General features: G+C 46.2%; 1 protein-coding gene across 1 annotated transcript; it reads left to right on the forward strand.

Annotated features, from left to right (window-relative positions):
- Positions 1-207: 207 nt before the first annotated feature.
- LOC147457465 (AMP-dependent synthetase and ligase family protein) lies at positions 208-26,536 on the forward strand. The gene is made up of 6 exons (XM_086512348.1): positions 208-1,294; positions 21,942-22,131; positions 22,239-22,384; positions 25,153-25,220; positions 25,297-25,399; positions 26,142-26,536. Exons 1-6 carry the CDS (start codon positions 278-280, stop codon positions 26,253-26,255), a joined length of 1,638 nt encoding a protein of 545 aa, XP_086368474.1. The 5' UTR covers positions 208-277; the 3' UTR covers positions 26,256-26,536.

Below are 26,536 nucleotides of genomic sequence, written 5' to 3' on the forward strand. Positions count from 1 at the left end.
TTATAGGAGTTTTTCCTCCAATCGAATAGCAGAATTCCTTCCAATCTAACCCCCTGCTTCTCCCCGCGACTCCCCGTGCTACAACCTCGTGCGACTCAGCTCTTAGCTAACGAAGTAATGACGCACCAGATGGCGGACGTGTGTGGAAACGCAGGTAGTTTACGGAATCCATGACTGCTGACAAAACCCGCCAAAAATACATCTTCATCGGGAGCTTTCTATCAGCGAGTGAGACTAAAAATTCCACGGCGCACAGACGTAGACTTCCGAGTTGGCTATGGCGACCTCCTGCTTCGACCCCAACTCCTTCATCTACAGTTCTCCGCGTGGTCCCATTCACATTCCACCGGACCCTGACATGGTCTCCTATCTCTTCTCCCTCACCTCTGCACGCCGTTATCACCACCGTCTCGCCATTTCCGACGCTCTCACTGGCCAATCCCTCACTTTTTTGCAGTTTCATAACCATATCCGCTCCGTGGCACGAGGTCTTTCGTCCCTTGGCGTCAGACAACATGATGTTGTGCTCATCCTCTCCCCCAATTCCGTGTACTTCCCTGTCCTCTTCTTCGCCGTCATCTCCCTTGGTGCTGTTGTCACTACCGTTAACCCCCTGTGCACACCTGGAGAGATTTTGAAACAGATAAAGGACTCAAAGTCCAAGCTTGTTTTCACTGTCCCCGAGCTAGCGGGTAAAGTTGAGAACACGGCATTGCCTGTCATATATATCGATGACTGCGAACCTAAATCTAACCCCGACTTTAATCAAGAGCGCCATTTGAAACTTCTCTCAGAGGTGATCAAGGTGGGCTCCAATCATCAAGTGCCTTCGGTGAAGATCAACCAATCAGACACTGCGGCTCTCCTTTACTCTTCTGGAACAACGGGTGTCAGCAAAGGCGTTGTACTGACACACACAAATTTTATTGCTGCTTCTTTGCAGATGAATTTTGATCCAGATTTCCACCAGGAGACTGATCTCACCTTCTTATGTATCATACCGATGTTCCATGTCTTTGGCTTATCTATTGTCGTCTATGGTCAACTGCTTAGGGGAAATACACTTATTACTATGCCAAAGTTTGACTTTACACTCATGTTGGAATCTATTCAGAAGTACCGCATCACAAATTTGCCTCTTGTCCCACCAATCATGATTGCATTGGCAAAACAAGATGCAGTTCTGCGGTACGATCTAAGTTCAGTGATTGAAATGGTGAGTGGTGCTGCTCCAGTGGGGAAGGAGACTTTAGAAGAAGTATATCAACGCCTTAAGGTTCCAGACCTCAGACAGGTAAGCCGTTGTCAATATATTTTGCTTAAATTTTCTTGCCAGGTATCAGGAGCATTTGATGTTTGTGTACTTATTCTTGTGGGGATCTGGGTGCTTTAGTGTGCTGACAATGTGCTTGGGCGACTTGCAGAACCACATATCAGATTTATGAAATTGATTCCCTTTAAACCTTTTCATATGGAGTTTCAGAAGTATTTTGTAAGGGCCAGTTGTCTGCCTTCCCATTTGGTTTTCATTGTGATGCATGTAGTTTTAACGAAAATGATAAATCTGAAGTAGACACAGTCCTCAAGAGGCTTCAATACTGCCAACAACTGGCTCATGCTTGTTGCCAACAATTTTTGAAGTTGATCTGCCTTGACAACATGATGCCATATGTGTACTCCTGAAGCACTCACACAGGGCATTCTGTGTTTTACTCCTTCTGGCTCATCTAGATGCACATACCTGCTTTTTAAAAAGTACTCTTGCAAGGTTACCTTGTATAGGGTGCCTGTCGCAGATGGTCTGCAACCATGTGGGATGGTGTGATTAGAGCTCTGAGACCCTTTTGCACCAAAAATTGTGTTGAGCTGATCTCATCACACGCCCGGGAGGAGGGGCCGAACAAACCAAATGGTGCATAAGGCCATATGCGGCGCCTTCTCCTTCTGGGCCAGGTCAACAGAGGTTTCTTTCCTCTGTCATCGTATGGCATAGGCTTAAGTATTTGTTCACAAAGGCAATTACACAGTCACAATGCTCATGCCTTTGATATCAAGGGTAGTTTTTCATTTGAGCCTTCTTTGTATTAGTTGCTAAATCCTACTGCATGGGATCACTTTAAAATGTCTTTGCTGAGGTCTGCTTTAAGAGATGACCCACCCTGGATTGTAAATTGACCTATTGAAACTAACATTGAACTTTTATGTCATATTGGATTTGAGTTTTTTCTAAAGCTATACAAATTCAAAAGTTGATTTTTATGCCTGTCTACACTTCTATTATCAGCAATTTGAAGCTTTGGAAGGTGAGTTCAATGCGTTCATGACTCAGAGTCCTCCATTCTACTACGTGACATGGTTCATGCAATGATTAAGCAATCGGTAGTTTCCATGAGTTCAAAATCAAGCTGAGTTCGCCAATTCCTTGTTAACGAAGCTTACTCTTACTGGCAGTCTTGGTCCTCAGCCTCTCTGAATTTAATTCTTTTATACAAAGAAGCAGAGAAAAGCAAAATTGCAAGCCAAGTTATAAATAGTTCTTCATGATCTTCATGATGCATACTTTTTGTAAAAGTAACTTATTATTTTATTAAGTGTGAACTTCTTTCCACCTACCTCTATTCCCAAACTCCTTGCACCTAATTCCCACATGGACCCCTTCCACCTATGTAAGTCTCAACATGTGTCTATTCTCACCAACCTATAATCAGCGTAACAGCGAAACGTTTCAAGGCCGAAACGTTTCACCCTGAAATGCGGTGTTTCACCACGAAACGTTTCAGTCCAAAAGGAGAGCATAGTGAAACAGTGAAACGAGAGACCCAAACATGCGCTTAGCGACTTTGAAACTAAAACTATGGTAGCTTATTGTTAGTGAAACGGCTTGTGTTTCACTTGGTGAGAGAAACGTTTCAAGGCCCGAAACGTTTCACTAACAACCCCGAAGACAACCTAACCACCCCGAAGACCCCGAAGACAAAGATTCAACATACTTCATCGACATCTATAATACTTGGCATAGTAGAAACAATAGTGCCAAGATGGAGCTCATTCTCCATTGCCAAGATCGGCAAGTCCAAATGGTGAAAAAGCTAACTACTGCTAGCGCCATTTGGAAGTTCTTCGAGAAGAACTATGAGCACACTGACCTCGTCTACCAAGTTTCCCTGATCACGAAATTGGTAAACACTACCATGCAAGAGGGTTAGTCATCCTCCAAGTTTTTGGAGACGTGGCAAATACTTCTAGATGAAATACTCATCTCAGGGCTTGCCATCCCTGAAGAGCTTCAAAGTATGCTCTTATTGGCTTCTTTATCTGCATCATGGAGAGCCTTTATCACTACACAAGCCACCACGGCTAACTTGCAGCTACAAAATCTTGTAGCCAAGATCCATGAGGAGGAAACGCTTCGCGACCACACTAGCAGCTCGTAGAAGTCCACAGCACTTGTCACTATGACAAGAAACTCATGCCCTTACAACGGCAAGAAGCCTCAACATTCGGGCCCTCCTCGACAACACTAATTTTGGAAGAAAGTCGCAATTTCAAAGCCACCACAATCACCAAATTTCAAAGCAATGCGCCAACTGTCATCGATTTGGACACCTCACAAAGGACTGTCGGCAACCATGTAATCAAGGTAATCGTCCTATCTCTCACCCTAATCTATAACTGTCGGCAACCATGTAATCAAGGTAATCGTCCTATCTCTCACCCTAATCTATATCCTTCTTACCCTCAAGGGGGGACACGCCATGGCCAACCATCTCCTTTTATTTATGGTCAAGCTCATTATGCTGACATATCTACTTATGATAGCCCATCTTATCCTTTGCAACTATATGCCACCACTATAGCTACTTCATATCCCAATATCTGGCTACTTGATACGGGCGCCACCCATCATATGACATATCACCGACACTGGCTATCCAAGATCACTTATCTAGAACACCCTTTAGAAGTATGCCTCGGTGATAACAACATCCAGCTTGCCAAACCTAATGGCCTACACACCACTATTTCTCACGTATATTATGTCCCTGGTCTCAAGAAAGAAAAATCTCATCTCTGTCAGCGAGCTAACCGACAATGGCATCATCATCAAATTCATGCGAGAAGGTTGCCACATTTTGGCACTAAACAAAGATGGCCAGTATGTCACACTTTTGGTCCCCAAAACTGGGCGTCTTTATCCATTGGGTGATTCATCGCCTGCACATGCATCTGCATCATCCATAAAAGCACAAGAAAACACACTCAAATGGCATTATAGACTAGGACATATTTCTCAATATGTTTTGCACCAACTCACTCATTGTAAACTTGCACTAGGTCTTCCCAAGCACCTCACTTACATCACACTTTGTGAGGGCTGCATTCTTGCTAAAGCACATCATGTCCCATTCCCCACTTCATCATCAAGAGCCACTACACCTTTCGACCTCATCCACTCTTATGGTTGTGGCCCATTGCTTGTCAACTCCCTCACTGGCAATAAGTATATGCTTACTTTTATAGATGATTTCTCAAAATACACAACTACTTACTACATGGCCGAGAAATCCTCAACCTTCTCTCATTTTTGCACATTCAAGGCATTAGTTGAGACTAAACATGGCTGCCACATTAAACTCTCCGCACAGATCATGGTGGGGAATACACTTCTCATGCATTCAAAGGTCTATGTCTCTCTGCTGGCATTCGACATGAATTCTCCATCACCGACCACCCACAACAAAATGGTCGTGCCGAGCTCAAGAATCGCACACTATTCGAAGGTGCTCGTACCATGCTTCTTCAAGCTAGCCTCCCAGACACCTATTGGGAAGAAGCTACCGCCACTGCGTGCTTCATTCAAAACCGCATTCCATCCACCCGCAATCCTACTACTACACTCTACACCCTCTGGCATGGTCACCCACCTCATCTTGGCCACCTTCGCGTCTTTGGCAGCATTGCATACCCACTTGTGACGCAACCTCTATCAAAACTATCACCACGTGCTCAACGCATGACTTTTGTCGACTATGGTGATCGCTTTGGCATCAACGCATACTGCCTCTATATCCCAGACCATCACAAGTTTATCTTTGCCCGCACCGTCGTCTTTGATGAAGAATTCATCATCTCAGGCAAATCTTCTCCACCATTGCACCCTACATTCTCATCACCAGTCCACTCTTCTCATCAATCTTTGTTGACGGCCTCACCCACACACACACCCATGCAAATTTCCCACCCTTCTGGGCACAATCTTGAGCCTCCCTTCACCATCCAAACTCCTTTCCTCATCGCCCATCCACCTCCTCGTGTCCCGCATTCTCATGCACAGCCAATCGGCAACACTCTTGCACCACCTCTTGCACCCATCTCCTCACAGTTGACACCATCACCAACACTGTCCGTCCCGACTGTGGCTACTTCTATCACACCGCAGACACTCGGTGCTCCACCTCCTGAGCTCCCATCACCTTCGCTACCGGTCCCACCTTCATAATCGCAATCTTTTTTCCGCAACTCCCACGAAGCCTTGCCAGGTACTCCCATCCCAACAGATGTCAATGAAGTCAAGTCCCATAGCCCTACTTCTGCCACCTCGCCATCGCAACACACTTCGGCTATACACTTGGACCAAGCCGCCTCTAGCTCGCATGGCCGCACCCGCTCTCTTCGTAAGATCTATGAAGCCACCAATTTCTCTGCTGTCCTCAGTGATGAAATGATTCTTGAACATCCACCAAAGCCTCTTGAAGATGCCCTTCCCCTCTCTGTTCTCGATGCCCTCGCTTCTAGCGAGAGCAAGGAGTGGCATGCCGCCATATTGGATGAACTCCAAGCCCTCAAAGAAGCTAACACTTGGGAGCTTGTGCCACCTCTTAAGACTCATAACATTGTCTCTTGCAAATGGCTATTAAAGAAGAAATACCACCCCAACGGATCAGTTGATCGCTACAAGGCACGCCTTGTCGCTCGCGGCTTCACTCAGCAGGAAGACTACAATATCTACATATGGCAGACCTCTAAAGGCATGGCTATCTTAGGCACATTGGATGACATTCCTCTTCTTGGCACATCGGAGAATATGCTTCTGTAAGCAATTGACTACATCTCTCATGTCTCATCTTGTAATTTTGGTTTGATCCCTACTGGATGAACTTCTCATTGAGGGGGGATAGCATGTATCTATGACATGGCTACGTCACAAAGTTTTTTGTTCATTAATCTCAATGCGTTACACCGAGAAGTCCACTCTTAAGGGGGGATGCAAAAGTAACTTATTATTTTATTAAGTGTGAACTTCTTTCCACCTACCTCTATTTCAAACTCCTTACACCTAATTCCCACATGGACCCCTTCCACCTATGTAAGTCTCAACATGTGTCTATTCCCACCAACCTATAATTCACATGTGATGGATAATCCTCACTCCCTCAACTTGTATATAAATCCCATTAGCTGCCCTCATTTGTAACAAGGTGTTCTTTCTCCATTCACGTGCAATCTGTTGTCATTGCTCTATTTCTATCTTGCACTCTCTTATGTCTTGACATTAGCATATTAATTAAAAGTGATATTAATCACATTTAAGTTAATCTCTAAGTTCTCACACTTTTGACTTCATATCTTGTGTATACATGCCTTCATGTGTCCTTGAGTTTGATACCACTTGATTTGAACCAATAATAGTTGACGAAGGAGCCAAAAATAGATCTGCAGTCTCTGAAAGTGGTCATCTTGATGATAGTTTGTGATTTTGAAGTCCAAAGGAGGTCAAATTTTGTAGGCACACTCGAGACAAGTTGGTGAACAACCTTGGGATGTCAAGTGTGATGGTCGAGAAGATAGCTATACAATCAAGAGTAGATCAAGATTAAGTTGCTATGAGTAAATAGCAGGATTAATCTAGGTTGCTCCTACAAGACTGTTTAAAATAGTGTGTATCATGAGGAGGGGTCACAAAGTGAAGTTTTCAAGGGAGGCTGCTTGCAGCCTTGAGCAAGGTTTGCATCTATTTGTGGAGGATTCTTTTGTGACTTGACCGGCTTGATTGTGGTGACGAAGGACATTGCAGATGGAGACGGCACTGTTCTTGGCACATTAGATAACTTCTTAGAGCATTTGAGGAGGATGATTCATGATATGGTGTTGCAAGAGTTTCTTGAGAAGAAGATTCCATGTTGCTGATGTTTTGTGAGGACCATAAGCTTGATATCACCTATTACAAGGATTTGAAATTCCTTGTGGAGGCAACATTCAGGTTTAGGGTTTCGCACCTAAATTACATGTTAGCACTAGGAAAGCCTCGTGGAAGCCTTGGGGTGGTTATACAGGAGTTTGGGCACCTATCAGTGACCAAAATAGAAAATCACAACAAACTGAAATCTACTTACAACTCTCCAAAAAGCTTCTAAATCGCAAGGGAATGCGTCCTAGGCTTACTTTTGACCTATAGAGATTTTGGCGTCGTTATATTGCTGAAATGGGGTCTGAAACCTGCAATTTCTGTCGTCGACAGGTTTGGACAGCTTGGTGAGAGTTTGGTCAAGTGTTTGGGTCGTTTTCTTTCAATTAATAAAGAAATACCGAAAGGGGCACCATTTTTTGGAGCCTATAGGGTGTCGGTCTTCGTGTGCGCTGTGACATTCTAATTGCTGGACGCATCTGGTGTTCTCTTTTCTTTTCAATCCTTCCTGTAAAATTAACATGTAATTGAATTAGTACCGCCTTCTAGTGTATTGGCCAGTTATAGTGGTTCTCATCATAGTGATGATGTAGAGTCAAATGTACCAATAGCTCCTCCCATGGGGATTAAGTCAGACAAGTTACTGAAGTGGCTGGAGACCTTGCGAGATGTAACGACTTCAGATTTTCTGTTGGACTGGGTGATTCGAGTATGACACAATGCTCTCTGCGACTTCGATTTGCTGAGATAGATGGGACTTTATTTTAGGTGAACTATGCTTTGATGGCGACAGTGATAAGGACAGAGACCCTCTTATAGTTGAGGCGGCACTTTCACAACCAAAATGGAAGTTGGCCATGTAGAAAGTACTTGATTCCATCAAGAAAATTAACACTTGAGAGTTGGTTCCGTGGCCTGCCAAGCGGAAGGTGATTGGTGTCAAATGGGTCTGCAAGACGAAGTACGAATCTGATGGTTCTTTGGATAAGCACTAGGCTCGACTTGTTGCCAAGGACTTCTCTTAGAGACAGGGTGTAGACTATGACGAGACCTTTGCATCGACGGTTCGGACAGTTTTTTTCCCTTGTTGCTTTTTTGGGTGGCCTGTTTTTCAGATGAATGTAGTTTCGACTTTTTTGAACAACAACTTAGAGGAGGTGTATGTGGAGCAACCTCCAGGTCCAGATTTCAATGACATGGTTTGTAGGTTGCTAAAGGCTCTCTATGGCTTGAAGAAAGTCCCTCGAGTGTGGTACTAGAAGATGCTCTTTCGTTCTATGACTATCCTTTTGCAAAAGACTAGATTTGTATATTTATAGTGAGGGACTATTGGTGACTCTTGTTATCCTCTATGTCGATGATCATAGGTAGGCATGTTGAGTTTATCCACAGTACTATGGAGACCTTGGCTAAGGAGTTTGAGATGATAGATCTGGGTTTGCTTCATTACTTTCTTGGATTGGAGACATGGTAGATAGAGGGGGACATTTTTCTCTCTCAGGAGCGCTATATCCAAGAGTTATTGGAAGCATTTGTCATAGTATGACCCCTCAGGTAGCATATGCTACAAAGTATCGGAAAATGGTCAGTTCTCTTATTCGGTTTCTCAACAGCTGGTTTGATGTCAGTTTCTCGGTGGGACTTCTCAGTTCTTTCATGTAGAGATCCACCAAGTCACATTTGGAGCAGACTCTTCGGATTCTGCAGTATTTAAAGGCGACCAAGTCATTAGGTGTAAGGTGCAACGGAATGAATGTTGGACTTTGCTCAAGATGAGTGCTTGGAACTGTGCTCAAGGGTTCCTTTTACTTACGGAAGGGAGAGCCGTCCGTTCCTTTAGTGAGAGAGTGCAATGGACACAAACAAAGTGAATGGACACTGTGCGTGAAGGTGTATGAGACTGAGAGATATAGAGAGAAGAGAATACGACACCAGAGATGTTGTCAAACCCCTCCTCCGAAGGCCCCACTCTCTATGGCGAGAGAGGTCTACTTATGATTGCACAAATCTCTACAATGCTTGGACTTGCCGACGATGTCGACGACGATGATGACAACGACGAGACGGGCTGAAATCTGCAAAATCTTTATCTGTTGAATTTTGACTCAATGTCGATGACGACGATGCGACGACGACGACACGCTGAAAATGCAGATGTTGAGATCTGCGTTTTCTGGGCTGAATCTGTAAACCTTGCGGAATCTGACCGTGCGGCGAGGACCTGTTGCAGGAAGGTGAGATCTGCGAGGTTTGGGAAAAACGCTGGTGCTTGTGTTGGTTCTGTCGCGGTAGATCTGCAAAACGCTGAAATGCCTGGCAGATGCAAAAACGCTAGGGCTGAAAATGGTATGGCTGTGGGTAATTTGCTAACGCTGGGAGTCTTCTACTTCTTGCTGTCGCCAAGCTGTTGCCAATGCAAAAACGTTGGCTGATCTGGTCCAAAAACGCAAGGCTTCTGCTGTGATGCAAAAGCGCTAGGCCTCTTGGGGGTTCTGTTGAGAAGTTGCCTGTTGAGCGTGTGCTCCTACTGCCTCTTCTGCCAGAAAGTGCTAGCTTTGGTTTGCTTATATATTATCTTAGCAAAATTGCCCTACCTAGTTTCTAACAAAAGTCACTTAAAACTAATAAGTGAAAAATGTCAAAAATAGGGAAAATAGATCTATGCACTGTAAAAATGCTACTGATGGTTTCTGACTGGAATCTGATGGTCATGCTGTGTGCAACCAGAGGATATGCATCTAATCTATGTGTTTGGACATGCACGGTCTGCGAACAGACTCAAGTGCAAGATCACTTCCTATTCTAAACTGACTGAACCAAATTGAACCCTTGTCATGTTGTAGCTTGTCCACGGACACATAGGGTTGGATGTGTCACGTGACATCCCCTCCTTTCAAAGTGAGGTACTGGCACTGAACTGTATGGCGTCGAGGGAGATCGCCAACAACTGTCGGAATCTTGGAAAGGACTCTTCGCCGGCCTACTCTGTTGCGTGGGTCATGCGATACTTGAACTTCATAAATGTCTGCAACGCTTGCTTCTTTGGGCCGCGTCGAAAGCGACACAAAGTCATGTATGGCTCCTTCAATGCTTCAACTTCGTCGATAGTCATGCATCTACCTTCTTCAAGAATCTTCAAGGATGAAAATTCCTGAAACCACTTCCAACACAAAAACATGAATATACCCATTCCATGTAAAGAGACTGGAAAAATTCTAGTCTTTCAAAAAAACTGTGCATGCAATGCAAATGAACAAAGTGACGGAGTGCCAAACCGTTCATCAGACACACGCAAACAATGGGGTTGAATCTTGACTTTCTGATCTAATTCAATGGAATTGCCGATGCTTGATGCTCATACTTTCTTGTGCTCTTTCTATGAATGTGTCATGCCAAGGAAGAGACATGGAATGTGACTTCCTTGAATGCATACTTTTCAGCTTTTCATGAATAATCCGCATACATTCGTGCTCATCCATGAGTGAAACGTGCTCAACGTACAATATGTCATGCCTAGGAAAAGGGATTACATAAAGACGCTGACTAAAATACAGGAAATGATCACGAATGAAACACTCGAACAATGCGTGCTGACTAATCATGCAAACACAGCACTTCCTGTGAGGTTTCTTTGGACCTAGGCTCGAGAGCCAAGATCGGTTCTTCCTGAGGGGGTTCTTGGGACCTAGGCTCGAGAGCCAAGATCGGTTCTTCGTGAGGGGGCTCTTTGGACCTCGACTCGAGAGCCAAGATCGGTGCTTTGTGATTGATTGAATCTGCAATGAGGTTAGCTTCACTAGAGAAAGTATCAACTAACACATCATCCGTGTGAACAACCACATCATCTTCATGCAAATCATCATGTTTGTGAGAAATCACATCTTGATCATCATGCAAGTCATCATGCTTATCATAATCATGCAATTCTTCATGCTTATCATAATCATGCAATTCTTCATGCTTATCATCATGCAAATCCCGTGTGTCATGCTTGGGAGAAGAAGATACTGAGAGAGTCTCCTTTTCTCGAATCTCTTGCATCTGTGCCTAAACTCCAAAAAAGAGTCGTAACATTTCTGTCATGTATCGGTCGTTCATTGCTTGTCTTGCTTTGTTCTCGCGATCAAATGTTGCTCGTCATTCTTTGCTCTCGCGATCAAATTGTGCTTCTCTTCTTTTGTTCTCGCGCTCGTGCTCACGCTCTATGGCTGCCAATCTTTCTTCGTATTCACGATCTATGGCTGCCCTTCTTTCTTCATAGGCCTTTCTTTCTGCTTCTCTTTCTGCTTTTCTTTCTTCGCGTTCTAACTTTCTTTCCATAAACAACTGCTCCAACTCCTCCATAGGATCTGGTGCAATCCTTGGCGTAGATGGGGAAGGGGGAGGGTCGGAAAAACCTCCTGGTAGGGAAAATTCTTCTGTGACTCTCTCATGCTCATCACCTCCAAGCGAAGTATCCATTCTGCTTCGAGTGATAACGATCCACTGAAGTCTTGGGTTCTTGTGGTCTTGGGTTCTTAAGTTCATGAGGAACTTGGATTCTTGGTTCTTGGGGGTCTTGAGTTCTTGAGGTTCTTGCGGGTCTTAAGGTTCTTAGTTTCTTCTTTCGCTTGCAATCTGTGTTAGAGAAGGATCTTCTCTTCACCCAAGCTCTTCTCTTCGCGCGGACGCACCCCCTGACGGCCTTGCGCTCACACCAAGGTTGCTTTTTTCCACCTCACGTCGATTGGCCGGCCGCTAACTGCACGGTCCGCTTTCAATGAGTGAAAAGAGAAACAAGGGGAGGCTGGACAAGCCCTTCTTTCTTGGGTTTCCTGTCACTCTTCAAAAAGACGATTAGGAATCAACACGCCCAAGAAGTCTTGGATTACGTGCGACCGCAACAAGCAAAAAAAAATTGTGGTTCTTGTGGTTCTTTCCTTGAGTGATACAAAACACTGCCAAAGCTTTGATACCAATATAAGGTGCAGCGGAATGAATGTTGAACTTTGCTCAAGATGAGTGCTCCGAACTGTGCTCAAGGGTTCCTTTTACTTACGGAAGGGAGAGCCTTCCGTTCCTTTAGTGAGAGAGTGCAATGGACACAAACAAAGTGAATGGACATTGTGCGTGAAGGTGCATGAGATTGAGAGATATAGAGAGAAGAGAATACGACACCAGAGATGTTGTCAAACCCCTACTCCGAACCCCACTCTCTATAGCGAGAGCAGTCTACTTATGATTGCACAAATCTCTACAATGCTTGGACTTGCCGACGATGTCGACGACGATGAGGACAACGATGAGACGGGCTGAAATCTGAAAATGCTAAGGGGCTGAAATTTGCAAAATCTTTATCTGATGAATTCTGACTCTATGTCGATGACGACGATGCAACGATGACGCGCTGAAAACGCAGATGCTGAAATCTGCGTTTTCCGGCTGAATCTGTAAACCTTGCGGAATTTGATTGTGCAGTGAGGATCTACTACGGGAAGGTGAGATCTGCGAGGTTCGGAACTTGTTCTGCGATGTCCAAGTGCTGAAAACTGAAAATGCTGGTGCTTGTGCTGGTTCCGTGCGTTAGATCTGCAAAACGCTGAAATGCATGGCAGATGCAAAAACGCTAGGGCTGAAAATGGTCTGGTTGTGTGTAATTTGCTAACGCTGGGAGTCTTCTGCTTCTTGCTATTGCCAAGCTGTTGCCAATGCAAAAACGCTGGCTGATCTAGTCTAAAAACGCAAGCCTTCTGCTGTGATGCAAAAACGCTAGGCCTCTTGGGGGTTCTGCTGAGAAGTTGCCTGTTGAGCGTGTGCTCCTGCTACCTCTTTTGCCAGAAAGTGCTAGCTATGGTTTCTTATATGTTATCTTAGCAAAATTGCCCTATCTCTTTTCCAACAAAAGTCACTTAAAAATAATAAGTGAAAAATGTCAAAAATAGGGAAAATAGGTCTATGCACTGTAAAAATGCTACTGATGGTTTTTGACTGGAATCTGATGGTCATGCTGTGTGCAACCAGAGGATATGCATCTAATCTAAGTGTCTGGACATGCACGGTCTGCGAACAGACTCACAAAAGTGCCAGATCAATTCCTATTCTAGACTGACTGAACCGAACTGAATCCTTGTCATGCTGTAGCTTGTCCACGGACACATAGGGTTGGATGTGTCACGTGACATTAGGCATTCGCTTTGCGGCTAGAGGTACAAACTCCAAGATCATTCTACGAGGATGGTGTGATTTAGATTGGGACAAAGATCGGATGAATGATGGTCGACTACAGGTTACACCTTTTCTTTTGGCTCAAGAGTAGTTTCATGGAGCAGTAAGAAACAGCCTACAATTGCTTTATGTTCCACAAAGGCGGAGTATAGGGCTTTTCGCAGTGCTTTATGTGAGTCAGTGTGGTTATGGAGGCTACTTTCGGAGATTTCCCCAACAGACGACCTCGATGTACTCTGACAATCAGCATTGTATAGCCATTGCGAGGAACCCGGTATTTCATGCCCGGACCAAGCATATAGAGACACGATACCATTTTGTTTGTGAGAAGACCAAGGATGGCTCTATTCGACTAGAGTATATTCCGATATTAGATAACGCTACTAATATCTTCATCAAACCTCTTCCATAGGCGACATTATCCTCTCATGCCAGCTCCCGTGGACTTGTTTCCCATCCAAGAAGTGAGAGGGGGTGTTAAGAGTTTAGATTCATGTCCGGTGGTGGCCCCAGTTTCTCTCAAGAGCAAATTAGAGAGTGGGTTGTTTTGTAGCTGTGTCCGGCCGTATCTAAGGTAGATGTACCTTTTCTCGGCGATGCACTCCAAGGTGTTGCCCACCCGATAGGCTGGCATGAGGTGGTTAGAGTCTAGAGTGTTTTGCAGTTGTGCTACAAAATGTGAGTCACAAGTCACTTTAATGAGTTTACAAATTTTTAGCATTTTATTAGCAATTTTCTAGGATAGTGGGGTTTTAGGCTAGGTATGGAAAATCTCAGATTTCCCTATATATGCAGCCCCCCCTCCCCTCCCTCCGTCCCTTGTACTTATGTTTTCCTCTCTCTAGCGTTTTGTGTGCGGGCCCGCAAAGAAGGGAAGAAGGCAGTATATCGGGACGGTAGGGTTATCATTGATGGCAAGACCATCGCATAGGGACTCGCGGCCTGTGGGACACACGAGGAGATTCATGTCACGGTTTGGAATTGCAATGGAGACTTATGGACACACCCAGAGAGACTTGAGGAGGTGATGAGAGGTCGAGACATCATTCTACTTACAGAGACACACGAGAGCCCGGAGAGAGGGTTACCACGGATACATGGATTTCAGTGGGAGTCTCTACATCGAGGATGTATGCGCCAGCACACCACTCGAGGCTCAGGAGGAGTGGCCATACTCTTTAGACAGGGGCTTCACAGCAGACTACAGATTGTTGCCCGGGACCCACAGGCCCGCTACATGTGGATTCGCCTCGAGCTCTCACGAGACAGGATCGTCTACATTGCCCTTTGCTATTTTGCTCCCACAGGCTCCAGATTCGCCCCTATTGAGCAGGAGTCACCGTACGCATGCCTCACGGAGGAGATTATGGAGTACTCCACACTGGGTGAAGTCTTCCTTATGGGAGACTTCAATGCTCGTACACGCAGTGAGCAGTGTGAGACATATGACCATGAGGACCCAGAGACACTACACACTCTAGATGAGGAGGCTACTAGGAGAGACACAGCAGACAGAGCTCCAGTCACAGCTTATGGACGACATCTACTTCGACTTGGCTCCAGCACCGTCTCGTTATTTATAACGGGATGGTCCAGTGGCCCACCTCAGGGGGCCTGACTTGTATGCCACATGGAGTTGCAGAAGGAGGGGGAGTACAGTCGACTATATTCTGGGACCCAGGGAGGCTACACACCTTATCACATCCTTCACCATTCCACCCATACCCATCGGAGCCGACCACACATACCTCTCTTTCTCTATCACCGGAGATACCATCACACACAGCTCCACAACACGCACTCCACACACCACCATCCATTTCACACATGAGTTAGCCTCTATTTACTCGGCCAAGGTCGAACATGGCCTATGTCTCCTCCACCCATCCACACCACTCTCAGTTCTCACATCACATATCTCTTCCGTTCTCCACACTTCAGCTATTAGCTCTTTTCCACACACCACTCACACAGGACACACTCCCCCCCCGGGGCTATGCCTCAGAACCGCTGGTATGATGATGAGTGCAGAGAGCTATACCGACGCCTCCAGGCACGACAAGCCTTAGGAGAGATCACAGAGAGAGAGGCCAGACGGCATATGAAGACGCTGACACGCCAAAAGCGGCGAGCATTCGAAGAGGCACAGGAGCTTGAGCTATACCGCCTATTCATGAGCATGGATAGCGCGACGGCATGGCGCACCCTACGCGAGCCACGTCCGACTACAGCTATTGAGGATCCACAGATATGGCATGATTATGCAGAGCGACTTTATGAAGTGCCAGGGCAGCCTCCTATTCCACAACCACACGAGCCTCGCCCCACGTGCTCCTCCTTCTTTACGGCAGAGATGGTAGAGAGGGCCATACGCCGCATGCAGCACAGACGATCAGCTGACCACACTGGATTACAGAGTGAGCACATCATTTATGCGGCCTCCACTATAGCCCCGTTGATTGCACATGTCTTCAACCGGGCTATAGGGGAGGGCTTCCCAGAGGAGTGGACACAGCACACCATAGTGCCTATCCACAAATCTGGCGACACCCTGGACCCAGGGAACTACAGGACTATCATGATTGGCCACACGATGGCCAAGCTATATGGAGCAGTACTTGAGGCACAGCTCAGCTGCTACGCAGAGATCGAGGGTTTACGAGCTCCAGGCCAAGCAGGTTTCAGACGAGCTTTCTCCACCATTGACCACATCTTCGTTCTGCGCTGCCTCATTGATGGGGCAAAGGCGCGGAAGAGGAGGCTTTACTGCTGCTTTGTGGACTTCCGCAAGGCCTTTGACACAGTCCCACGCGAGAGACTCTTCCAGCGCCTTCACAGCATTGGGGTACCAACAGAGATGATTTGGGCCATATATGCTCTATATGAGAGGGTGGCGGGTCGGGTTCGTTGCCCAGGCGGTTTTTCAGAGACCATTGCTAGCACCATTGGTGTTAAGCAAGGATGCCCACTCTCCCCGACACTCTTTGGGCTATACATCGACGAGATCTCCGACTACATACTACGAGCAGGGGGAGAGGGGAGCGACTTAGCAGGTACTCCGGTCCACATCATGTTATATGCTGATGATATTGTGTTGATTTCAGAGTCACCCGAGGGCTTGCAACGCCATCTTGAGGCCTTGGACGAATTCAGCACAAACAGGGGGTTGACTGTGAACCTTGGCAAAACCAAGGTTATGATCTTTCACACATCCAGTGCAGTGAGGAGCGCCGCCACCTTCACAGCAGCAGGAGGACAGGTTGATGTAGTCACCTCCTATGTCTACCTTGGCATCACATTCACCAGCCTACCAGGACCCTTCACTATGAGGCAGGCTGCTGTTGACAGGCTCACCCGAGGATATGCAGCTCTGGCCATGCTAGAGCGGAGGTGCCACCAGGCACACTTTCAGGAGCCCCGCACGAAGGGGTGGCTTTTCGACACCTTAGTCACCCCGGCCTTGATGTACTCGGCGACAGTATGGGCACCAGGATTGACAGCTGACCAGTGGACACAACTTGAGAGACCACAGGTATATATGATCTCACGCTTGCTCCGCAGCAAGAAGACAGTGCCACACGACATTATTAGAGCCGAGCTCGCCACACCACCTATGGTTGTAGAGGCACTATTCCAGACAGTTTGCTTCATCCAGAGGATGAGAGAGCTACCTCCTGACAGACTTACCCGTAGAGCATTTGAGGCAGCTATACAGCTATCAGAGAGTGGACATGAGAGAGCATGGTACTCACAGGTCAGAGCATGGTTTGAGGGACACGGTCTTGACATGGAGAGCCTACCACCATTCCAGTACGACCCCCACTCACCATATGTTCACCTCTCTCGCAGTGAGAGGAACTTGGTATTGAGACAGGATCTGTGGCAGCTATACACTAGGAGAGTCTGGGCGGCACCTAGCTTGGGGACGAGGATGTCAGATTACAGAGACCAGTTTCTCACCATATTATCTGGGGGTTCATACAGAGACCACGCTACATGGACACATATATGCCACATAGCTCACGGGTGGCGATTGGTCAGCTGAGAGTGGCTTCACACAGGTTAGAGATTGAGATCGGGAGACATACTGGTGTTCCGAGGGGGGAGCGAATCTGCAGAGCCTGCACAGAGGAGGTGGAGAGTGAGGAGCACTTTGTATGTAGATGCAGAGCATACACTGAGATCAGAGGCAGGTATGAGGCCCTATTTAGAGGACAGCCCACTCTCCGAGAGATCATGGAATCTCGAGATCAGAGACAGCTCGGACGTTTCTTACTAGAGATACAGAGCCATCGGGACACACTACTACAGCCACACACAGCTACACAGACAGAGGGGAGACAATCGCAGCTCACAGACTTCTTTCAGAGGATTTCCGCCCCCCCCTCACCAGACACTCAGAGGGGAGTGACACTCCCACAGGCGGAGGTGAACCGAGCTAGACGACGACCACGAGTCACAGGTTACAGGGGCGCGAGCTCCCACCACTGACAGATCGAGGAGATCCGAGCCCGGGAGCGCCGTGCCACTGAGGAGCGAGTGGCTCAGATGAGGGCTGACCCGACCGCTTTCATCCGGGTAGCCTTGGCACCAGACCCACCCATGTACCACATCTTACACCCCCCCATTAGTACAGGATGGAGCTAGATAGCTTGATGCATTCTCATGATTGTACTACCTTGAGCATACAGACATGCATATACCCCTAGAGATAGAGCTCCATCCCTCCTCAGATACTCCACTACCTACTTTCAGCTCAGTTTTGTATCAATTTTGTTTCATTTGTCTTTCCGATAGACGGATGACATACACACAATGTACATTTGATTTGTCTCATAGGCCGATTTCGGCCTGACATAGACGTTAAAAATCTTTCTTTCTTTCTTTCTTTCTCTCTCTCTCTCTCTCTCTCTCTCTCCCCACGTGCTCCTCCTTCTTTACAGCAGAGATGGTAGAGAGGGCCATACGCCGCATGCAGCACAGACGATCAGCTGACCATACTGGATTACAAAGTGAGCACATCATTTATGCGGCCTCCACTATAGCCCCGTTGATTGCACATGTCTTCAACCGGGCTATAGGGGAGGGCTTCCCAGAGGAGTGGACATAGCACACCATAGTGCCTATCCACAAATCTGGCGACACCCTGAACCCAGGGAACTACAGGACTATCATGATTGGCCACACGATGGCCAAGCTATATGGAGCAGTACTTGAGGCACAGCTCAGCTGCTACGCAGAGATCGAGGGCTTACGAGCTCCAGGCCAAGCAGGTTTCAGACGAGCTTTCTCCACCACTGACCACATCTTAGTTCTGCGCTGCCTCATTGATGGGGCAAAGGCGCGGAAGAAGAGGCTTTACTGCTGCTTTGTGGACTTCCGCAAGGCCTTTGACACAGTCCCACGCGAGAGACTCTTCCAGCGCCTTCACAGCATTGGGGTACCAACAGAGATGATTTGGGCCATATATGCTCTCTATGAGAGGGTGACGGGTCGGGTTCGTTGCCCAGGCGGGTTTTCAGAGACCATTGCATAGCACCATTGGATTTTGAAGCAAGGATGCCCACTTCTCTCCCTCACCCGACACTCTTTGGGCTCTACATCGACGAGATCTCCGATACATTACTGCAGCAGTGCGAGCAGGGGAAGGGGAGCGACTTGGCAGTACTCCCGGTCCACATCATTTATATGTTGATGATATTGTGTTGATTTCAGAGTCACCCGAGGGCTTGCAACGCCATCTTGAGGCCTTGGACGAATTCAGCACACACAGGGGTTGACTGGAACCTTGGCAAAACCAAGGTTATGATCTTCACACATCCAGTGCATGAGGAGCCACCTTCACAGCAGCAAGGAGTACAGGTTGATGTAGTCACCTCCTATGCTACCTTGGCATCACATTCACCAGCCCTACCAGGACCCTTCACCTATGAGGCAGGAAGCTGCTGTTGACAAGGCTCACCCGAGAGATATGCAGCTCTGGCCATGCTAGAGCGGAGATGCCCACCAGGCACACTTTCAGGAGCCCCCCCCCGACGAAGGGGTGGCTTTTTGACACCTTAGTCACCCCGGCCTTGATGTACATCGGGCTCCGGCGGTATGGGCCAACAGGATTGACAGCTTGACCAGTGGACACAGCTTGAGAGACCACAGGTATGTATGATCTCACGCTTGCTCCGCAGCACGAAGAAGCAGTGCCACATGACATTATTAGAGCCGAGCTCGCCACACCACCTATGGTTGTAGAGGCACTATTCCAGACAGTTTGCTTCATCCAGAGGATGAGAGAGCTACCTCCCGACAGACTTACCCGTAGAGCATTTGAGGCAGCTATACAGCTATCAGAGAATGGGCATGAGAGAGCATGGTTTGAGGGACACGGTCTTGACATGGAGAGCCTATCACCATTCCAGTACGACCCCCATTCACCATATGTTCACCTCTCTCGCAGTGAGAGGAACTTGGTATTTAGACAGGATCTGTGGCAGCTATACACTAGGAGAGTTTGGGAGGCACTTGGCTTGGGGACGAGGATGTCAGATTACAGAGACCAGTTTCTCACCATATTGTCTGGGGGGTTCATACAGAGACCACGCTACATGGACACATATATGCCACATAGCTCACGGGTGGCGATTGGTCAGCTGAGAGTGGCTTCACACAGGTTAGAGATTGAGATCGGGAGACATACTGGTGTTCCCAGGGAGGAGCGAATCTGCAGAGCCTGCACAGAGGAGGTGGAGAGTGAGGAGCACTTTGTATGTAGATGCAGAGCATACACTGAGATCAGAGGCAGGTATGAGGCCTTATTCAGAGGACAGCCCACTCTCCGAGAGATCATGGAATCTCGAGATCAGAGACAGCTCGGACGTTTCTTACTAGAGATACAGAGCCATCGGGACACACTACTACAGCCACACACAGCTACACACAGACAAGGGAGACAGTCGCAGCTCACAGACTTCTTTCAGAGGATTTCCGCCCCTCCCTCACCAGACACTCAGAGGGGAGTGACAATCCCACAGGCGGAGGTGAACCGAGCTAGACGACGACCACGAGTCACAGGCTACAGGGGCGCGAGCTCCCACCACCGACAGATCGAGGAGATCCGAGCCCCGGAGCGCCGTGCCACAGAGGAGCGAGTGGCTCAGATGAGGGCCGACCCGACAGCCTTCATCCGGGTAGCCTTGGCACCAGACCCGCCCATGTACCACATCTTACATCCCCCCATTAGTACAGGATGGAGCTAGATAGCTTGATGCACTCTCATGATTGTGCTACCTTGAGCATATAGACATGCATACACCCCTAGAGATAGAACTCCATCCCTCCTCAGATACTCCACTACCTACATTCAGTTCAGTTTTGTATCAGTTTTGTTTCATTTGCCTTTCCGATAGACGGATGACATACACACCATGTACATTTGATTTGTCTCATAGGCCGATTTTGGCCTGACATAGACGTTAAAATTCTTTCCTTTCCTTTCCTTTTTCTCTCTCTCTCTCTCGCATTTTTCATCATCGATCTCTGGCAGTTTTCCCCAGCGATCTCTCTTCCTCTCTCTAGCGCTCCCTCTCTCCGCTATGTAGACACCCTATAGGTGGTGTGTTTGTGCAGGTTGTTGTAGTGCCAATATGGGCGGTACATGTAATGGAATATGGCTATAACATTGACTGTAGCGGAAATTGAAATAACAATAGTGAGCATTTCCTTTAAGAGAATTCGTAAAGATCATAAGAAGAGTAATTGATGAAAGGTAGCAAGATGAACATTACACCTAATTAGCTTGGCATGAACAATACTTGTAAAAGAGAGAGAGAAAGGATTAGAGACAACAGTTGAGGACCGGATTTATGTGGAGTCGGTCCCCCCTCCAGAAGGCTTTTGTATTATAGATTCCCCCATTAAGAGAGACTTGGTACAATACAAGCTTGTGTTCCTTGAGACCTCGTTTGTGCAATGAAGATGGTAGACTTCATACACCAAAATTATGCCCTTAATTAACTTGCAAAAGCATTAACATATCCCTGGCCTCAATCCCAAGACCTCAAACACCTTCAAAGGTGGAGAGAGCTAGCAGGTTACTACTCAAGGTAGGCTAGACCGTGAGTCACTGGGCATGTGCGGATGATGGAAACATCGTGAGTGTCATGTCGGATGTGAATGCATCTGCATATGGGGCCTACGCTCAGCAGGGCAAACCTTCCATTGACCTGGAGAGGGAATGTCAATTTGAATCTATCTTTGCAAGTTGTCGTGAGAGGTCAATTTGAGAATGTATCAACATAGCTTGCAAGTATAATGCAATCATAGAAATAAATGATGAATAGATTGTTTGTCAGGAGTTATTATGCTTAATTGTTAAAAACATTTTGGTATTTCACAGACATTTATGAGAAAAGCTGTAAGCATATATTCAGTAGGGCTTTCTTTTCATTTGCAATTTAAATAAGTGGGTGTGGTCTGGTGTCTTTTGGCTTCCCTCTATCTGGCAGTTGGGTTTTTTCAGGATTGCTAACTACAAAGTTGTCTCGATGTCTTGAAACAGGGTTACGGCATGACCGAGACAACTGGAATTGTGTCAGTTGCGATCCTTAAAACTGACAAAAAGAACTACGCTACTGTAGGACCTTTGGTATCTGGAATGGAAGCCGTTGTTGTTGATCCGTCTTCTGGCAGACGACTGCCTCCTAATAAACAGGGGGAGTTGTGGGTTAGAGGGCCCAATATCATGCAAAGTAAAGCTGAATTTTGACTTGCCTGCAATTAGACTGTGTTGCCTTTGTTGTCATAATAACGCTTAACTAATATCAGGTGTAAGTGATTTGATTGCTGTTTTGTATAGGTTATTTAAACAATCCAGAAGCCACTGCTTTAACTTTGGACGGAGATGGGTGGCTGCATACTGGAGATCTAGGGTACATTGATGATGAAGGCAACCTATATATTATGGATCGATTAAAGGAGCTGATTAAATATAAGGGACTTCAGGTGTGTCCCTTCTTGGAACAGTTACACACTGGGTCTATTGGCTGAAATTTTGATCAACATAAATGGGTCTAACGACATTTTCGGTGTAGCTGCATGGTCTTTGTGTACATGTTTGGATATAGTAGTTCAAGGATTGTACGTTGAATCGCACTGTATCATTACTGTCTCAGTTTTACGCTCCTTCTTTTTCAATCATGCCTCCCTTATATTCGTTGAGATCAAAGCTGCATACTTGAAGCATGTACTCTATGTGGCTTATTTCTTTACACTAGTGTAAGAAAAGCGTGTCTTTCTGCCTATGTGCATTAGGTTATCAGGCTGCCCTAGAGATTTCAATTATCATAGACGCTAGTCTACAATGCAGGGAATTAATTATTCCAATCGTGTCAAGGTCCACAATTTTGTAAGGATGCTCTCCTTTCCGCAGCTTGATTAGGAATTGGCTTTAAGGCCCTCCCCCATTGTTTGTAATGAGGATGTTGTACTCTTGGTTAGATACGTTTTAAGTGATAGTGTCCTCGTGGAGGACGATGCATCTACTCTGATGATGCTCTCCTATGGGGGACTACCTACATTGATGGTGTGACATCTCATGTAGTATGTAGCTCATCCTATGGGAGAGCCTTTTATATTTACCTTATTTTTACTTTTTGTGGCATCTCAGAACGTAAGACCCCCCCCCCCCCCCCCCCAACCCTTTTTCTGCTGCAGAGTGGTGTTTTTGGTCCAGTGCTACTCAAACTTGATATTCTTGGCTTCACAGACATGTGTGAGGTACCCAGGCTTCCATGAAGAGGCCGTGAACCAGCTTGGTCAAGTATAACCTGCACATCATAAATTCTGCTAGTAGTGGGCGATATCGGGTTATTAACAAATACCCATTTGCGATGTAGAGACGAGTCTTGAGGCTTGTTGACTTAAGATTTTGTTGCAGGGAGTTTAAAGAATACGTGCAGTGTGCAACAGATTTATCTTCAGGACTTTGATTTTGTCTCCTTTAGGAAGCGGCAACTTGAGGTGCAGGTTGAGGGCTCTTTGCTATATGTCTCTTTCTTGAGTGGGGGTCTCACAATTTGACAGTGAGATTATATGGACTCTGTTTGTATATGCCCCACAAATTGGGGAAGTTTTGGAGTTGCTTTGCAGAGGGTGAGGCATTGTTTGATGTGACCACACTAGCATCCCTCTCTGGGGAAGTATCATTTCGTCTCTCTTCCTACCATTTGTGGAGGGAATACTTTTTTGAAAGGGTTTTCTTTTTGGACTCCCACCCCACTATTTTGTTTGTGAGAGAGCAGGACATATGGCAGCTGGGTGTACCTGTCCCATTGTGCCGTAGGGGCATAGGTGGCAGGCGAATGACTAGGAAAGACAAGGCTTCTCGAGAGTCTTCAGGTGAAAAGATCAGATGCAGTAATAGCAAGAAGGAGAGAGGCAAAGAAAAGGAGGCGTAGAAGATCGAGGCTCCTCGAATGACACAAGTGTACAATGTATAGGCGTAGGGGTTATCCCCTCTAGGGTCCCACCTCAAGCTATCCTGTCTCTGTTAGCCTCAATATCACCTACTTCTGAAGGCATGATGGAGTTATTATATCCAACCTCATATAGTTGATAGGGATGATATTCCTTTAGTTGTGTTGATACAATAGAGAGGAATTTTCTTCTTTCATGTGGATGATGGCAGTCACTATGCAAGTATTTTTGAATATGCCAATGTGAGCTCCCCTAGAGGTCTCCCCGGATCCTTTGTACATAAGCGTCTGTAGATACCATCGATGTAGACAGAATCAGTCTCCGAAGTAAAAGTGTATCGGGTATGCGTAGATGTCTGTGCCAGTCAAGCTGTGCTGAACTGGAATGAGACGGTAAACGTGAGGAGGGCATGATCTACTGCTACCCCAATAGGCCTGGGCCTGATTGTAAAGTCCGTCCTGAATTGATGGTGTGAAACTGGGCTGAGCCAAAACATAATCCACTGTGCTAGCCCCATTTCTATGAGGTAAACAAGTGAACCCACTCGGCGCTGGAAATCTCTGGAGGCCATTTAAGATGGCCAGTCCATGTGCAGTCCCCAAATCTGTCAAATATACCCCATATCCAGTGGCTCTTCATCCTGTGAACACCTGGCCAATCCCATCTCACTGACATCCAATTCTCTCAACATTTCTTCTAAGGTATCGTAGAAAGCTGTCTGAGACTGGCCCGTCCTGGTATTCGCATGCGCACACACACACACATACACACACACACAGAGAAAATGAAATGTTATATTAACGTCTTCAAAAGGCCAAAGTGACCTATGAGACCAGAAAGTTACAATGTGGTGGATCTGATACAAAGTCAGAGTAACAAAATAACAACATAACAAAACAAAACAAAGATATATACTATGGGATCCTAGACTGGTCGATGTGAACTAAGCAAAAATGGGCAGCTTGCTGGGATAGCTGAATCACAGGAGATCTAGTATCAATCGTTGGCGGATCTCATCAATCTCCTCCATGGTTAGTAGTCTGATTGGGCGTCGTGCATGCCTGGCCAGAGTGCTCCGAATCTTTTGACGTAGCCTCTGTCGATGTTGTGTAGTCCTCCGTAGTTGTGGGCGCTTGGACTTCCCCAGTTCAATCGCTCGGTTGATCAATGTGCCTCTGGTGTGAGATGAGAGGGAGCTCTGTTGTGGGAGTGGCTCCTGCGGCTGTCCCAGGAGAGAGAGAGAGAGAGAGAGAGAGAGAGAGAGAGAGAGAGAGTTATATTATGAATGCATGCAGGTTGCACCGGCAGAGCTGGAGGCATTGCTTTTAACCCACTCTGAAATTGTGGATGCTGCTGTTGTTCCGTATGTATATACCACTAGAAGTTTCGTTTCTTTTCTTTTTCTCTTTATCTCAATTATTTGTTTTGTGTGGTCGTAGTCTTCCAGACAATGATGCAGGAGAAGTGCCTCTTGCATACGTAGTGCGCGCTTCTGGTAGTTCTTTAAGCGAACAAGATGTAATACGATTTGTTGCAGCTCAGGTTTGTGCAAAAGACCTTGAGCGTATGCTGTATGAAAATGCTGGCTTTTTTTGTATAATTATGCTGTTTATAATTTTATGTGTTGACTTTGGTTTTTTAATGATTCTTATTAGCATCTTCAAGCAGCTAAAAGGTGGTCTTGCAAATGGAATTGGCTTTAATAGCTACACCTAACTATTTTGCATGATATTATATGTCTCAAGTTTGACCAGACCAAACCTTGGCCTCAAGCTTGCATGCAAACAAACGGACGGTCTCAATGAAGGACTGTCCATAAGAGACAACACATAAACTTCAGGGAACCTCACAAATCAAACTGTAATGAGCGCTATAATAGTTATCATTGCAATAGACATATAAGTATCTTGTTAGAGTCACATACATCAGCTCAGAAGTACCCCTTTGCAACAATCTTGCCCGGTCTGGTGGCTGTCCGAACAAGAGAAGGTGAAGTTGCAGGAGCAGGAAGTTAGGCATTGAACTGGAGACTTCCTCCTTCCTCTTTGCGGCCTTTCCAGCTGGCCGAACTCGTTTAATCCCTCTCAAGGGCAAAAACTATGTGACTGCTACCCATGGAGAATTATATGTTGTAATCTTTTAATTGGCTTTGTATGACTGCCACACTACCCATATATATAGTATAAGAAGGAAAATATCTTTTTTGTTGTCAGGAGGTTTTTCTTTAGAGCAGCAAATCAATTTTTTCTATTTTGATTGTTTCTCATTTTTGTTTCCTTGGCAGGTTGCCCCATATAAGAAAGTCAGAGGGGTGAAGTTCATTGAGGCAATTCCCAAGTCGAGCGCAGGCAAGATCTTACGGCGGGAGCTCACTCAGAAATTACCATCCAAATTATGATACTGTGTATTTAAATGTGCAATTACACATACATAAGGTGTTTTTTTTAATTCATTCAACAAAGAGGAGATTTCAATGTAAAAGTTTTTCGTTACACTAAGAGGCAGGTGAACGAGCTCAAGCATATTCTTGGGAAAGGTCCTTGGTTTGATTTTGTGTAAATTAATGGTATCAACAAAAAGGGCATGACCAGTTGTATGTAAACCTGAAGATAGCCTGATCTCTAAGCAAGGATTGGACTAGTAGCTTTGAAATGGACGCAGAGGACTCTCAAGCTTGAA

This window comes from Adiantum capillus-veneris, chromosome 5, assembly GCF_014529385.1.
Source record: "Adiantum capillus-veneris isolate H3 chromosome 5, ASM1452938v2, whole genome shotgun sequence".
Lineage (NCBI taxonomy): Eukaryota > Viridiplantae > Streptophyta > Polypodiopsida > Polypodiales > Pteridaceae > Adiantum > Adiantum capillus-veneris.

What these genes read in the sequence shown, in the direction of transcription:
- LOC147457465 (XM_086512348.1), top strand. Translation starts at nt 278, where the DNA reads ATGGCGACCTCCTGCTTCGACCCCAACTCCTTCATCTACAGTTCTCCG. An exon ending in AGGGCCCAATATCATGCAAA is followed by an intron (nt 22,132 to 22,238) that starts GTAAAGCTGAAT and finishes TGTTTTGTATAG; the next exon opens with GTTATTTAAACAATCCAGAA. An exon ending in GTGGATGCTGCTGTTGTTCC is followed by an intron (nt 25,221 to 25,296) that starts GTATGTATATAC and finishes GTGTGGTCGTAG; the next exon opens with TCTTCCAGACAATGATGCAG.